Source organism: Amblyomma mixtum, chromosome 1 (assembly GCF_055824585.1).
Source record: "Amblyomma mixtum isolate Tamu chromosome 1, ASM5582458v1, whole genome shotgun sequence".
Classification (NCBI taxonomy): domain Eukaryota; kingdom Metazoa; phylum Arthropoda; class Arachnida; order Ixodida; family Ixodidae; genus Amblyomma; species Amblyomma mixtum.
The window spans coordinates 209,544,367-209,558,800 of NC_143012.1; the positions used below are offsets into that span (position 1 = coordinate 209,544,367).

Here is a 14,434-nt window from a genome sequence, read left to right on the forward strand (position 1 = left end):
CTAGGACCACCAGCGTTGCTGATTGGTCAGCACGACGTCACTGCAACATGCTGTGGCATCACGAAAGGGAACAGGGAGAAGAGCAAGAGGAGACAGAGGGACCTAATTGTTGTCCTCGTATTTTGGCACCATGGCATGGCAGGAAATGTGGCTGACAAGTGTGTGTCATCGCACTGGTAGTGCAATGGTGACAGCGCTGGTGCTGCCATCGTAGTGAGTGTGGGGTGGAGTCAGAGGAGGGCCAAGGGTTTGAAGGCACGCGATTCTTTCCCGCTGTCTTTGTCTCATGTCACTGCCTGAGGTTCTGTTGAAGTTTTAAAGCCAGAAGCAGAGGCGATCCGCATCAGCCAGAATTGTGCCAAGTAGAGGATGGCGGCAAGGGGCGCATGTTTAGATGCCCACCATCTGTGGACCATGGCCGATTTCTGGCGGCCCTTTGCTTGAAACCTTACGGGCCACGCGTGCAGATTTGGCCACTGTGGCAACCTTTCTGTATAAGCGGTGGCCAACATGCGGTGCTTATTGGAGCTTATTGTCATGAAAATCTTTCAGCATGTCGAATATTTTGAGACGTATGAGTTTGAGTGAAATCAGGTTTACGTATTGGCCCATGTTGTAGTTATGTGCGAATATTCAATGATTTTAAATATTTGGTGAAATAGTGAGCTATTTGATATTCGATCCGAATGCTTGGTATTCGAAATCTTGGAAGTATTTGTCTCGAGTGAATACGGTTTTTGGGCGTGCGCTACCAAAGCCCCGGACTCCGTGCCGGTGTGCACATGCTCACAACAACAGATGTGAGCAGGCTTCCGGAAAATGTGGAGTCCAGATCTCTACCTGCCAGGTGTCTGCTGCCACGCTACACTCGGTGTGCTCTCATTGTAACCAGCATGGCGGTGTTTATTGATAGAGAGATTTAGCGTAGCACTATCCTCTCCCACTTGCCAACAGTGTGCACGCACGCGCTGGTTGATCCTGACAGGGCGGACATGCAAACAGCTGGATGACTCCTGTGGCTATCTCGGGGTGACTCGCGCATGCGCAGTGGCTCCGCGCGGGAGCGGATCAAGCTGTGCTAAATCCTTCTACTCGGAGGGCGCACAGCTCCCTTGGCTTCTGCAGAATGCGTCTGAGCTGACTGCTGCTGCCGCAGCCGCTCTTCTCTGTGTCCCCTCTAATTTTTTTTGAGGGGCTGTGTGTCTGCATGGTCTTTGTTTCATATGCACGTTAGACAAGAAGGGATGGATGCCGAGACATGCAGGGTTCCTTATCACCTTTGAAAAGCTGTGTTGGGGATCCCTAAGGCCAAAAAAGGGTTGAGAGCCCCTACCGTACCATAGGTGCACTCCTAGTTTGGTCGCGAAAAATCAGAATTTTATTTCCGCGCATAGTAGGCGCACCCCGAACTTGGCACTGTGATCAATACTGTATTTACACGATTGCAAGCCGACGGCTTCCCCCCCAATCTTTATTTTAACAAAGTTTATGCTGAACTGACTACTAGTCCTCACTAGTGTTGCTGCCGTTCACAGCTGCTGCGGACCCACAGCACGTACAACGACATCACGCAAAACAGCCGCACACAGTTTTCAGGGATGCTCACTTTAAACGTCTGTTTGGAAAGCCTCATCTCCAGCCGGAAACATTTCCGATTTGGGCCCACAAAAACCTCGGCGCTTGGAGTCGCGTACGAAAATTTAGGCACGCCACAGATGCAACTGCCGCACTTCTCAGCCACGTCGAATTTCCAACCTGCCACACGCTTGCCGTGCTCGAGAGCAAACTCACAGCCGAGTAGCTGTTAAGGTGCTTGCCCATCGAGCTGAAACAGCAACACTCGGCGGCAGAGCCACAAGCACGATGAACTAACGGGCTACCACAGATCCCGGCACTTGACAGCAACAAAAAAACTGGAGCTGGTGATGCTGATGGCGATATGGATAGCGAAAGCTCGTGGCGGAGGAAAACGATGATGATGATGAGCTTGTCCTCGGGCGCCCTCCATGGGCAGCGTCTGGAAGGTTCTGTGCGCGTGTGGCCTCCGCGATCAAGCGCTCGTTGCGCGCAGCCGGAGCTGATCGCGGAGGCGTCGGCACGTGCATTTCGAAGGCTATTCCCGCGTGGGTCGTGGAAAGTTTCGGTGCGGCCCTTACATGGATCTTTTTTTTTTTTAATACTCTCTTCGGGAAAATGTGGTGCGGCCCGTACACGAGTGCATTTATGCGGTATGTTTAATTTTGAGAGTTGAAAAATCTCCGGAAATTTTACCCCGCATAATAGGCGCACCCCAAACTTTGAGCTGGATTTTCTGGAAAAAAAGTGCGCCTATTATGCAAGTAAATACGATAAATTAGCAAGGCACGACCGTAACCACGGCTTCTGTCCTTCCCTCTTGCAGATGAGCCCCTGCCAGACGATGTGATGGAAGAGTTTCGGGAGATGCTGGCTTCGCGGTTCCGGCCAGGACAGGCTGGTGGCCTCCGCCGAGCAATTGCGCGCACGCGGGCCAGCGAAACTGTGCGCATCCGCATTCAGCGCCGTCGGGCAGCCCTGGAGGAGGAAATCCTGAGCTCACCTGAGCGCTGCGTGAGTGTGCTGCTTGTCAACACGTTCCTGTGGGGGTTGCGACTCTCTCCTTCGTTGCGAGGTCGCCACTGTTCTCAGTTTCTCGGAATTCTGGTTGAGAATGCCGGAAGCCTGAACTCTGCGGTCTCTGGTTGAGCGAGAACTAACATTATGCAAAGCCGAAAGTTGAGCAAGTTGGATAACGTTCATCCTCATGTTGCTTTTGTGCTGTTGTTACATCATGAGTGAGAACTAGCAGGATTGGCCAACCTAGTGTTCTTGACTCATTTTCTTTTTGCCTTGCTTTTTCATGTCTATGCTCTGTTATCTGTGCCGTTTGGAAAAGATATCTGCTGTTTGTGTGTTCACCATACTCAGTAATGTACGGTGATTCTTTCTTCCGTAATCACCTGAGGCAAATATATGCAATTTAGTTTGTTTTTTTTTCTCTGCGTGCTCATTTCTTCGTGCATAGCAGTGAGGAAGTTTGGTTAAGTATATGCTTGCACAATGAACCCATTCACATAATGAACCCGCCCCCCCACTTTTGCTGTCCAGAATTCTTTTTTTTTTTGTTTAGCTTTCAGCTTTTTGTAGCGGGTTCCTTAGTTTTTGCGATCCGGTCCCAGCCTAGACCTTGGCAGTGCGCCAAGATGCTGCCCGTCAGTAGCATCACGTCGCAGCATCACTGTGTGTCTGTTTATCGTTTGAGGAGAGCGCCTGCCATAGGGGTTCAAAAAATGGTGCGTTCCGCAGTTTCCTTCAAGTTGCAGCGCAATAGCAGTGCAGCCTCCTCAGAAGCAGCAACGAAAGTGTGTGCAAAGGTTTTCACCATGCAAACGCCGCATGAATAGCCTGCATCAGCATTTAGAGGAAACATGCGGATGAAAAGAGGGAAACGTGCTTTGGCATCAGAGCGGCAAGGTACATTAAAAAAAAAAGAACAAGACCAGCGATGTGCCAATTAGCACCTGCAACAGCACATACATGGGCTCAACTAGCTGGCTGCCTTGTGACGAAACTGTCCTGTGGGCTGGCAGTGAAGTTTGGAAAGGAAATTATGCAACCGGCCTCTTTTCTTTTTTTTGCCCTAGTGACAAGGGCCATCCAGTCATCGTCAAGCCTGCCATTGCATGCACATCAAGAGTTTGCGGGCAACATGAAGGGCATTCGAAGGATCGCGTGCTGAGCTGGTCACACCTCAGGGCAGCTCCACTTGGGAGTTCGTTTGAATTAGGGGGGATGCAGGTCTTGAGATCTTCATGGACACCATTGACTTACGTGGGTGTTGGCCAGGAGCGCACCGGCAGAACAGATTATCTGAATTTCGAAATTAACGGGGTTCGAGTTCATCATCATCATCATCATCAGCCTGACTACACCTACTGCAGGGCAAAGGCCTCTCCCATGTCTCCCATATTAACCCTGTCCTTCGCCAGTTGCGGCCACCGTATTCCGGCAAAATTTCTTAATCTCATCTGCCCACCTAACTTTCTGCCGCCCCCTGCTATGCTCGCCTTCTCTTGGAATCCACTCTGTTACGCTTAAAGGACCAGTGGTTATCTTGCCTTCGCATTACATTCGGGTTCGAATTATTGAGATCTAATAAAGAGCATGAAGCAGCTGTGACACTTTTGCTACCTACGGTTGGAACTTGCTTATATCAAATCTTGACATTTTAAAGTCCCAAATTGTTTTGTAGATTGCCAGTCTGTGGGTCGAGTCCAGATAAGAGCACGTGTAAAGTGGGTCTAATGTGTAGCACCTTCTGTTATTTTTCTCTCCTTTTGGATTTCAGCCGCAGTCATCATCATCATCCACCAAACGAACCCCTGCGAAGCGGTCGGCACCCAAGCGGCGGCGGAAGACGTCGAGTCGCAAGACAACGTCGAGTCGCAAGCGGCGCAGCACGGGCCACCGGCGGAAACGCAAGACCAAGAGCAAAGGTGGCTCCACCACCAAGCGGCGCAAGACGACAACCACTTCCAGTCGGAGCCGCAAGTCCCACCGCAAGGGTAGCAAGCGCAAGAGCAGCCGCCGCACCGTGAGTGCCAATGTCATGTCTCTCCTTTCGGTTGCGCGATTCGGGTGGTGTTCTTTCGCAGGTTTTCAAGCAGCGAAATGCTGTGAAGCTGCCAAATTTAAAACTCCCGTCTCTCATCAGGAGTGCCTGAAGTGGGACTGAAGGTATTGTTTATGTTGAACTCCAATGGCAGATTGCGAGCGCTCCGCCGGGTCACGAACGGAGTGCGTAGCTTTGGTAGAGATCGCTTCCTTCTTTTCGAAAGGAATGCGTGCACTCCCCCGGGCGAATTAGTGCAAGGAAAGCTCCACGTTCAGGCAACATGGCTGCGCCTGTCGAGGCGGGTCCTGTCAAGGCCTGTCAAAGTGGGGCCTCTCACTTTACCACCGATTCGCCCTTGCTGCCACTGTGTCTCACGTTCACGACAAACGAAAGGTGCACGAAGCTGTCGCTTTGTCTCAAGAAATGCACATCAAAACTTAAGCGATAAAACTCGTCAGATTTTCTGATTTCTTCTGTTTTATGGAGCTGGTAGGCTTAGTGAATTTGTGTCGTCTAACGTGAGAAAGCGCAAGAAGTTCGAACAGGTCAGCAATTTTGGCCTGAAAAGCAGTCAAAGAATTGACATTCTGTTAAGACTTTCTTTTTTTTTTTATTCCGCCCGTGTGCCCGCTCAGCTGCCCACACATTCACCAGTCAGTCGTTAACGAAGCGCATGGTCAACAAGTTGCGTCCCTGCATCGCTTTGTGTTTTCTTGCCAGTGTTTAAAATTGTTTTGTTTCAAAAGGTGCTTGCTGTATCACGGCGCAATCCGAATATTTTGTGATAACAGGCAGTGGCGGCCAGTCGTAGTGAGATGAAACAAACGTGCTGAACACCAGCCCCGAAGGTACAATGCGTGATTTTTGCACGAGGTTAAGAAATAGCAACTTCTCAACGACAAAAGTAGGGGGTGGGTTCATTATGCTAATGGGTTCATTACGCTAGTAAATACAGTACTATTCAGTCATGTAGAACTGCGGGCATATTTTTTGTCTGTTTATTAGACTTTATATTGTTATTGTTAATGGTTGGCATCCTGAGCCCCTGAAGGCATACGGACAGGACCGATGGAGCTTTAAAGCTTAGGATTATTACTGCGAGTGCAAATTGAGTATGAATTCAAATACTTGATTTATGCATTGAATTTTAGTATTCTTAGTTGTATATGATCAGACCTTTGTCTGCATATAATTACCATATTTTCACTTGTATAACTCCCGCCTGCATATAACCTGTTCCCCAAATTTGACCCCCTTGAAAGAACAAAAAATGTCCCCTCGTATAACCCGGACACTTACCTGAACGAAATGTGACTCGGAACTTTTTTTAACTCGGCATTCAGTGATGTTTTAACCGAAACAATTTTATAATGAGAAGCTCACTGCCGTCTTCTAATGCCTTGTCGTCATTTTCGAAGTTGTCTTCATCTTCCGATCCATCCAGGCTGTTGTTGATTGCACAGTTCCTGAATCTTTACGCACCATGTCGACTGGAATTGCCTTCCATACATCGATGATCCGTTGGAAGAAAACAGTGTAGTGTCGGTCTTTCAGATACGTCTCATTGGTGTGAGGACGTAGAGTACGTCAGCCATTCATCTAGCATACAGGCCTGTGTTGGTTGCTCGTTGACCCAACAAGCATTATGAAGATGGGGATTGCATGCGTTGTATAGGACGCTGCGCACAGCCTTGAAACCGAACCTCCATCCCCCCTACCTCTTAATTCTGCACCCACCCTCCCCTAGTATTTGATTGTGCTCGCGCGAACTTTAGTGCGAGTTATGTGCATAAAAATACAGTACATTAGTGGAGGGATTACATGAAGGGAGGCATTACATGGAGAAAAAATGCATTGCAAAGCACAAAAACGTTGCAGTCATGTTGACAGAAAAATGCATAGACTCATAGTGGGAAATGAACATCGGTAGGTTACAATGTGATTAAAATGTATAAGAGAACTGCTTGGCTAAAATGGATTGCTGATGACTCAGGCCCTTTCTGAGATGTTGGTGGTCAGAGTGCTGCGATGGTATTAACTAGATTGCCAAACGATGTTCTTGTACTCGGCATGACTTGAAAAATGGTCGGAATAATTAAACAGCCTGAAAAAATCATTGGACTTCAAAAACTGAGATAGAATCGGTGTGGGAAACCTTTCCCTGCGTCATGCTCTGCCCACAGGCTGTATGAGTTGTGCATTTGTCATGTCTGAACCATTTGCCAATTGCTAGGGGAAGCTACCCACTTGTAATGGTTGTGTCTACAGGGCCCAGGCTACATTTTTGTTAGACCTACAACTACCAGTAAGAAGGGGTAGAGAGCGCATTATGAAAATGAAAGATTTTGCTAGCTGTATACGACAGATCGACTGGGTGAAACCCCGTACCGAAGTGACTGCCGTGCCTTCCAATCGTGTTTCTCCATTGCCTTCTTTTTTGTTTGTTGTGACACTGTGGTTGGTCAGGTGTGTGGTTGCAGTTGATTGTATGCTCTGACCTTCTTGACCTGATGACTGAAGAGAAATTAATTGTTTCGAATCCCCTCGCAGACGCGCCGGTCGCGGCTGTCCTCGAGGCCCCTGGCCTGCCCCCCGTCGGTGCGGCAGCGGATCGCTGATCGCCTGGGCCTGGCGCGGCCTCCGCCGGGCCAGAGCCTGCCGCTCATGCGTCGGGTGGACCTGGGCTCCTCTTCCTCCTCCGCCTATGCCAGGGGCTCTGCCCAGGGCCTTTCCTTCTCCCTCTTTGGGGATCGGGACGAGCTGGTCTCTCTCGACGGCAGGTGAGGAGCGTGCCACCGTTAGTCTTCCGCGTCCTCTCCTCACTGCACGCCATTTCACTGTCTGTTCCCCATCAGTCATGGACTGACTGGTCCGTCGGCGAGATCCAGCTGCTGTTTCGACTGGAGTAATTGTCCGTGCTGCTTCCCTTTCCCCTGCTTAGTGCTGTTGTTGTCGGGAGCAGTGCTTGACGTGCACGCCGATTCTGTAGCTTCGTGCCTCGATGTGTGATCAGAAATGGAGTGCAGTCGAACCTCGCTACAACGAAACTGACGGGGCGCTCGAAAAATTTTGTTGAGGAGAAAACAGCCCAAAAACAGTGTCAGGTTGGACAACATAGTCCCAAAACATTTTATTTCCAAAGAAGTCGGTCAGCTTCTGCTTCTTTTTTTTGTTGCCCCGAGCGCGTGGCGCGACTTTCACACTCGGTGAGCAGTTGCATCACGACGTTGTCATCGTGAGCACCAATAAATCTGCGGAGCACATCAAATGCTGCTTCCATCACTTTTAGTGCAGATGGTGATGCTAAATCCGCTGCGTCGCTGTCATCATCCGATGATGCGTCGCTGTGGCGAGCACCCTTAACTCTTTCGGGACCGCGGTCCGGATATTGTGCAAAAATGCACGATCAAATTCCGCGCGCTTTGCAGCTCAAAATGCTCGCGCTGGAACACGTGTCGCCATCTAGTGGGGTTGTCGAACATCTCTAGTTTTCGTTTTGGCGTAGTTTGCCTCTCTCACGGCAGGCGGCGACCTAGGAGAGATTTTAATCTTAGGCGCGGCGGCGGCCGAGATTGGGAAGCATGGCGTCGACGTCGCGTCAGGCCGCGCGAAAAAAGAAGCGTGTGTCGCGCTATTCAGCTGCTTCGACTGCGGATTTTTCTGATCCGACGAGCAGCGAAGAGTCTCAAGATGAGTTTTCGAGCTCCGACTTCAGTTCAGAGAGTGATGCAGCATTGCCATCACCAGGACCGTCAACTAGTGTCCGAAGGTGAGTACAGTGAACTCTCACTTGAGTAAACTTCAAGGGACCGAAGGAAATACCATATTTACCCAATTCCAACGCGCACCTTTTTTCGGGAAAATACGTCTCAAAATCGCATGCGCGTTGGATTCGAGTGCAAACCGAAACTGCCCCATAGCTGCCCATCGTCATCGCCATTATACGATGCGGGAGCTCACTAACTGCTGGCAAGCATGGGAGCACGTTTGCTCGTCGTTTTCTGCGTCGCAGGAGCCGTTTGCAACCGGTGTGGCGCTTGTCATTGGTCGCGTGCTCAACGACCATGTACACGGCGATGGTATCCCGTGCACTGCCGCGGGCGGACGCCTCATCACTGCCGTTGCACGATCGAGATACGCGGCTCGAAGAATATGTTGATGAAACAACGGTTGTCAGAAACGCGTCATTTCGGCGGTAAAGTTCCAAAAACAATGAGACTCCTTTCTGCTTTGCGGCCGATTCTCTGACAGAGATTACATCGTCCGCAGGCGGGGCACGCCGCGCCGCTGACGAGGTCGTGCATCATGCCGATCTTACAGATAACAGCGCTTCCGCGCTCGTTTTTACGCTTGTTTTGGCCGCTGAAGATCTTTATCTTTCGCTCAGATGCACTGACGAAGTCATGGATGCTCCGCAAGAAGCTTGAAGGATCCATATGGTGCATCGCCGTTGCCACAGTTATGCCTAGCAGCAGACGAACCTCCCGTAGCCGGAGCTCTCCGCTTGCGCTTGGGGCGTCTTCCTCTATACTGATGCTTTGTCAGGAACTTGCGTGAACGAAAATCTCGTTTCTCAGTCACATCCATAGCGGAGAAAGGAGAAAAACCCGGGCAGAAGCGTTGGTTCACGTCTCGGTGGCGGCAGAACGAAGAAAGAGCGTCTGCGCCCGACCGTGCGGTGGAATGCTCGTAGCCAATGGAAGGGCTCCGATCGTACCACGTGATTTGAAGGGCCAGTCGCGACGCTCGACTCGGGCGCGACGGTCTTTTTTTCCGTATTTTTATCAAGAATGCGCCGCTGCCGAAGTGGCTTCTCGCAGGTGGGTAGGCCTATTTCCCCGCGAATATTCAAGAGCGGGCGACGCCGTGGAGCGAAATGCCGCGTTCCCGAAATTCGGTCAAATTTGCACTTTCGCGAGCCACCGCGAGTGCTTTAATTGCATTTTTTACTAACTTCCCATTGATTATCGGCTTTGATTTTTTTACACAATAAAGAAGAGGCTTGGGGGAATACAAAACGCAAGAAAATACAAAATCGACTTATCGAAAAAAATCGCGGTTTTTTCACCTGCATCTCTCCTTAAAATATAAAAACGGTTGCAAATTATTTTCATTCGTGGAAGTCACATGCACGTTAGAAGCGGGGCTTGTAGTTTTTTTTTCATTACTAATATCGGGCGCGCGTTAGAATCGGGGCTTGAAAATTTTTTTTTTTTTTTTGGTGCCGTAAATTGGGTGCGCGTTGGAATCGGGTGCTCGTTGGAATTGGGTAAATACGGTAGTTCACTTAACTGAAAGTTCACTAAACTGAATATTCACTAGACTAACATAAGACATGGCATCCATAGTGTCAAAAGTGTGAAATTGAATTTATACGTAACTTATACAAGGTGCATAGCAGTTAAAACGCTGCCTTTCTCACTTTGAAAAAAAAATCATTAATCTTCTTCTGTACTTGTACATTTAGAGCACAAGAAGTTACAAAACTATCGAAAGAGTCAATGTTTTTGTAAACTTCTGGCACAGCTTGCTGTTGAGACACAAAGTCTCTGAACTTTCCGATGCACCCTACAACCTCAGCTAGAGTTATATAGGGCTTGAAACTGGCTCTGCAGTTGCCTCCTCTTCATCGCACTCGTCTTCCTCTGGACAAACACTGGAAACAATCTCCAGTTCAGTCTATCCAGCACAACTAATCAGTGCACTGTCACACAGTGCATAGTCTTCAAACAAAGTACTATTGCTATCGACCTCCAGATGATGACAGATCTCTGTCATGAGGGCGGGCATCGGTTGCGCCTGCAGTGGAGGGCTCAAAACTTCGTTGAACTGATCGGAAAAATAAGCCTGGGTCCTCTGAGCGAGTTCGTTAAACTGAAATATTCACTATTCCGAAATTCGTTTAAGTGAAACATTTGCACATAGAATCTATAAGAAAACTGCCGGGGCTTTTTAAAAAGTTTGTTATTCTGAAATATTCGATAAACCGGAGTTCGTACAACTGAGAGTTTACTGTACATAGTTTCAGTTTCCGCTCGCTCTTGTGTATTTACGCGGGATCACTACATGTTCTCGTTATTTTTTTCTGTTTGGTAGGGTTTCCACAACCTACGGGAACGACTTCCTGCCCCCGCGGCAGAAGCGTATCCAGTTTTCTCCCAGGCGGGAGCCTGGTGTACATCTCACAGAAGATGTGGGTGTGGCGCTCAGAAGCACCACAAAGAGATTTCTGACCGCCCTGGACTTTTTTTTTTCTTTTTTTCACGGCCGAAGTAATCGAAACGATTTGCGAAAACACCGATAAATATGCTTGGATGAAGATTTTGGAGAAGCCCACTCATGCCCGTCCAGATGGGTCTTGGGAAGAGGTCACTCCAAGTGAAATGATAAAGTTCATTGGCCTTGTAATTTATATGGGCATCTTGAAAGCGCCACGAATCAAACTCTACTGGAATGTGGGAAGCATTTACAGTGGTCTGCTGCCACCACGAATTATGCCGCGGCGTCGCTTCATTGCGCTCCTTGCGATGCTACACGTCGCTGACCTGGACGATGCAACGCAGCTATCGAAAGGAAAGCTTCGCTTTGTGTGGTGGCTTCTGGAGCACATGAACAAAGTGTCGGCAAAGCTCTTTCAGCCTCACCGAGACCTCTTTGTGGATGAGCGGATGGTGAAATCCAAAGGCAGATCAGGGATACGCCAATACATCAAGGACAAAGTGACCAAGTGGGGCTACAAGTTGTGGGTGCTTGCCGACCCTGACACCGGGTATACAGTGCAGTTTGCTGTATACACAGGCAAGCGCGAGCAGCCAGGCCCCCACGGGTTGGCTTTTGATGTAGTTTGCCAGTTGTGTGCAGAATACTTTGATCAGGGGTATAGAATATTTATGGACAACTTTTACACCTCAACGCACCTGTTCAGTCACCTCCTCGACCGGAAAACATTGGCTTGTGGAACTACACGAAAAGACCGCCGGGGATTCCCTGCTGAATTGAAGGATGCGCGCTGGGAAAAGAAAGCTAAAAGAGGTGAAATTAGATGGTTGCGCGACCAAGAAATTCTCTATTTACAATGGAAAGACCGACGACTGGTAAATATGATGAGCACAATCCACACAGCCAACGAGACAGTCACCGCAAAAAGAAGACAAAAAAGTGGAAGTACCTGGACCCAAATTTCTATCCCAAAGCCTTTGCTAATTCATGATTATAATTCTGGAATGCTTGGAGTAGATAAATCAGACCAGATGATTGGCTATTACAATGTACTGATGCGTAGCGTCCGCTGGTGGAAGACCCTCTTCTTCCACTGCATCGACATTGCATGCGTGAACAGTTTCATACTGTTCCAGGAATACCGAAAGTTACACCCCGAAGTCCCTGAGCTGGCCAGAAATGCTTCCTTCGACCATTTGGCTTTCCGAGAGGAATTGATCCAACAGCTTCTTCAACTTGAAGGATCCAAGCAAGCTCGTGCTCCCCCACCACCACCCGCAAAGCCCCCCTTTCACAAGCCCGAAAAAGTGGAGAGACGCAAAAATTGCAAGCTGTGCTATCAGCAAACAAAAAGTGAAGTGAAAACCACGGTTTTCTGCAGTGACTGTAATGCACATTTGTGCTTCAATGCTTCGCGCAACTGCTTCGTCGCGTGGCACAGCGAGCGGGCACAGAAGTGAGTCGTGAACAGTGGTGTGAGAAATCACACACACAAAAAAATGTACACAAGTGTGCAATGTTTTTTTGCCTCACAGTTATTATAGAGGTATTGTAGCACATTTTGTATATTCTGGAATTTTTTTAGTGCTGTTTTTTACTTTCATATGTAAAAATTTCCAACTTTTTTTTCTTTCCTTGAAGTAAAAATTTGTATTTTGAGATTTTTTTTATATCATATAGTTTGTTCAGTTATTTCAATTTTTGTACAATAAAAGCCCAATCATTTAGCTTCATTATGATATATGTTTCAACAAGATAGTCCAAAAATTTTGTTGAATAAAAAATATTTTCAAACATGTATCAGAATTGCCTTCTTTTGGGCGGTCCCGAAAGAGTTAATTATGGCTTCATCACTCAGCTCCTCGTGAGCTAGCACTTCACTGTCAGCAGCGACGTAATCGTTGATGTCAACATCGGCCGGAACATCTCCGGAGTCTTGAAGGGCTGCCCATGCCACATTGGCCTCTGTAGGGTGGAGCCATTGTACTGATCAGCATCTTCTTTGTGCGAACGTCGAGGAGCCATGTGTAGAGAGCCTTCTCAAGGTCCTCGTGAGCCGCTTGCATCAGATTTTTTCGCTTCGCGGATGTCCCCAAAGAAAGACCCTGGGCTATTGCGTCTTTCGACTCCAGGATTGTTGACAGCGTGCTCTGTGAGATGCCGAAGTCACTGTAACATCTCCCTTTATCCTGCCGCTGGATGCCACACTAATAATTCGTGCCTTCTCTTCAAATGAAAGGAACTTCCACTTCCTAGACAAAGTCACCATGCTCGTGAGCGCACAAGCACGAGTGAAAAAAATTCGGGCAAATGCGCTGCTGTTGTTGCCAGGCTGCTGCGTCCTTTGGCGACGGATTGGTTGCGGCTCTGGCTTGGAAGAAGGCAGCCAGCCAAATTGTCATCACCACAAGCAATGGCAGTCTTCATGTGCGTTTGAATGAGTGGATGAATTGGTTCCAGCGAAAGTTTTAGTGAAACAAAGCAGCGTGGACCTACAGAAGTACACAGATGGGCGGCTATATGCTCGTTTTATTGTAAGATAGATTTTTAAACCCAGCTTCGCAGAGCAAAAATTTTCCATTACTTTCTATGGCGAGCTGACAGGGAATTGGAGATATTTCGTTGAAGCAACTTTTGTTGTAGCGGGGTTCGACTGTAGTTAAGGATTGTGCACAGCTCATTTGAACATGTGAGCGTTTTCGTAGAAACTTCTGCGTTGCTTATCTTGGCAGCTACTTTGCTGTCATTCAGGCTGTGTGTGATTGTTAAAACCCAGCAAAAAAAGCATATAAAGATGTTGAACTGACAGCCTGTGTTGCAGGTGGCCAGTGTAGCGCAGTGCGGAGCATTGCATCAGCTTTTAGTGTATCGTCTTAAATCCCCTTTTTTTTTCTTTGTCCTCTTGGTTTTTCACCAGCTGTGGTGAAGATAGTGGCAATGAACTGATGGTTGCCCGACCAAGGTTACCCCGACAATCTGTGAGCCAAGTCAAGAAAGTCATCGCAAGGCCTGCATCATCGTCGCTGAGCCGGTGAGCAGGTTTCCTTTTTTTCTCTCTCGCCCGCAGCACACCCTTCTTCTATGTAGTCTTAAGTGCAGTGCACTAGACATTAACACATGGCCAGTGTTTTCTAAAGCATGCATCCATGGATTACCATTGAGAACTTGTAAATCGGCTGAATTTGCTGAGTGGGGGTTAAATCGGTGACTTTAGAAATGGACTAAAATTGAAAATGATTTTCTTCCCTTGAAGTTTGCGCTGCCGTACTGGCGTGCCTTTGCTGCTCTGCTCCCGAGGGCCCCGGTGGGGGGGGTATACCTGAACTTGCTTTTTTCCCCGAGACACTGCTTCTGGCTTTTGGTGGGGATCAGCTGGAGACTTGGCCGCGTGCCGTTCGTGTGGAACTGTTTCTGTGCTTTTCGTCATTGGAAAGTAGAAGTAGTAGTGTGTGTGTGTATGTGCGCATCTTTCACGGGCCAGTTAGCTGTCTCTCTTGCAGACTGGGGTGCATTCCTCATAGAATGTGCTGCAGTTGGACTTGCAGGACCTGCATTGCACATACTATACTTTTTGCATATCAG

General features: G+C 48.5%; 1 protein-coding gene across 4 annotated transcripts in view; it reads left to right on the top strand.

Moving 5' to 3' along the window:
• LOC149370763 (uncharacterized) overlaps nt 1-14,434 on the top strand; it is a 42,596-nt gene that overhangs the window by 13,488 nt on the left and 14,674 nt on the right. For all 4 annotated transcript variants that reach the window (XM_089563001.1, XM_089563017.1, XM_089563007.1 and 1 more), the window contains exons 7-10: nt 2,402-2,589; nt 4,367-4,612; nt 7,184-7,413; nt 13,770-13,883. In XM_089563001.1, the coding sequence (XP_089419127.1) occupies nt 2,402-2,589; nt 4,367-4,612; nt 7,184-7,413; nt 13,770-13,883 (778 nt within the window). The remainder of the gene's footprint in view (nt 1-2,401; nt 2,590-4,366; nt 4,613-7,183; nt 7,414-13,769; nt 13,884-14,434) is intronic.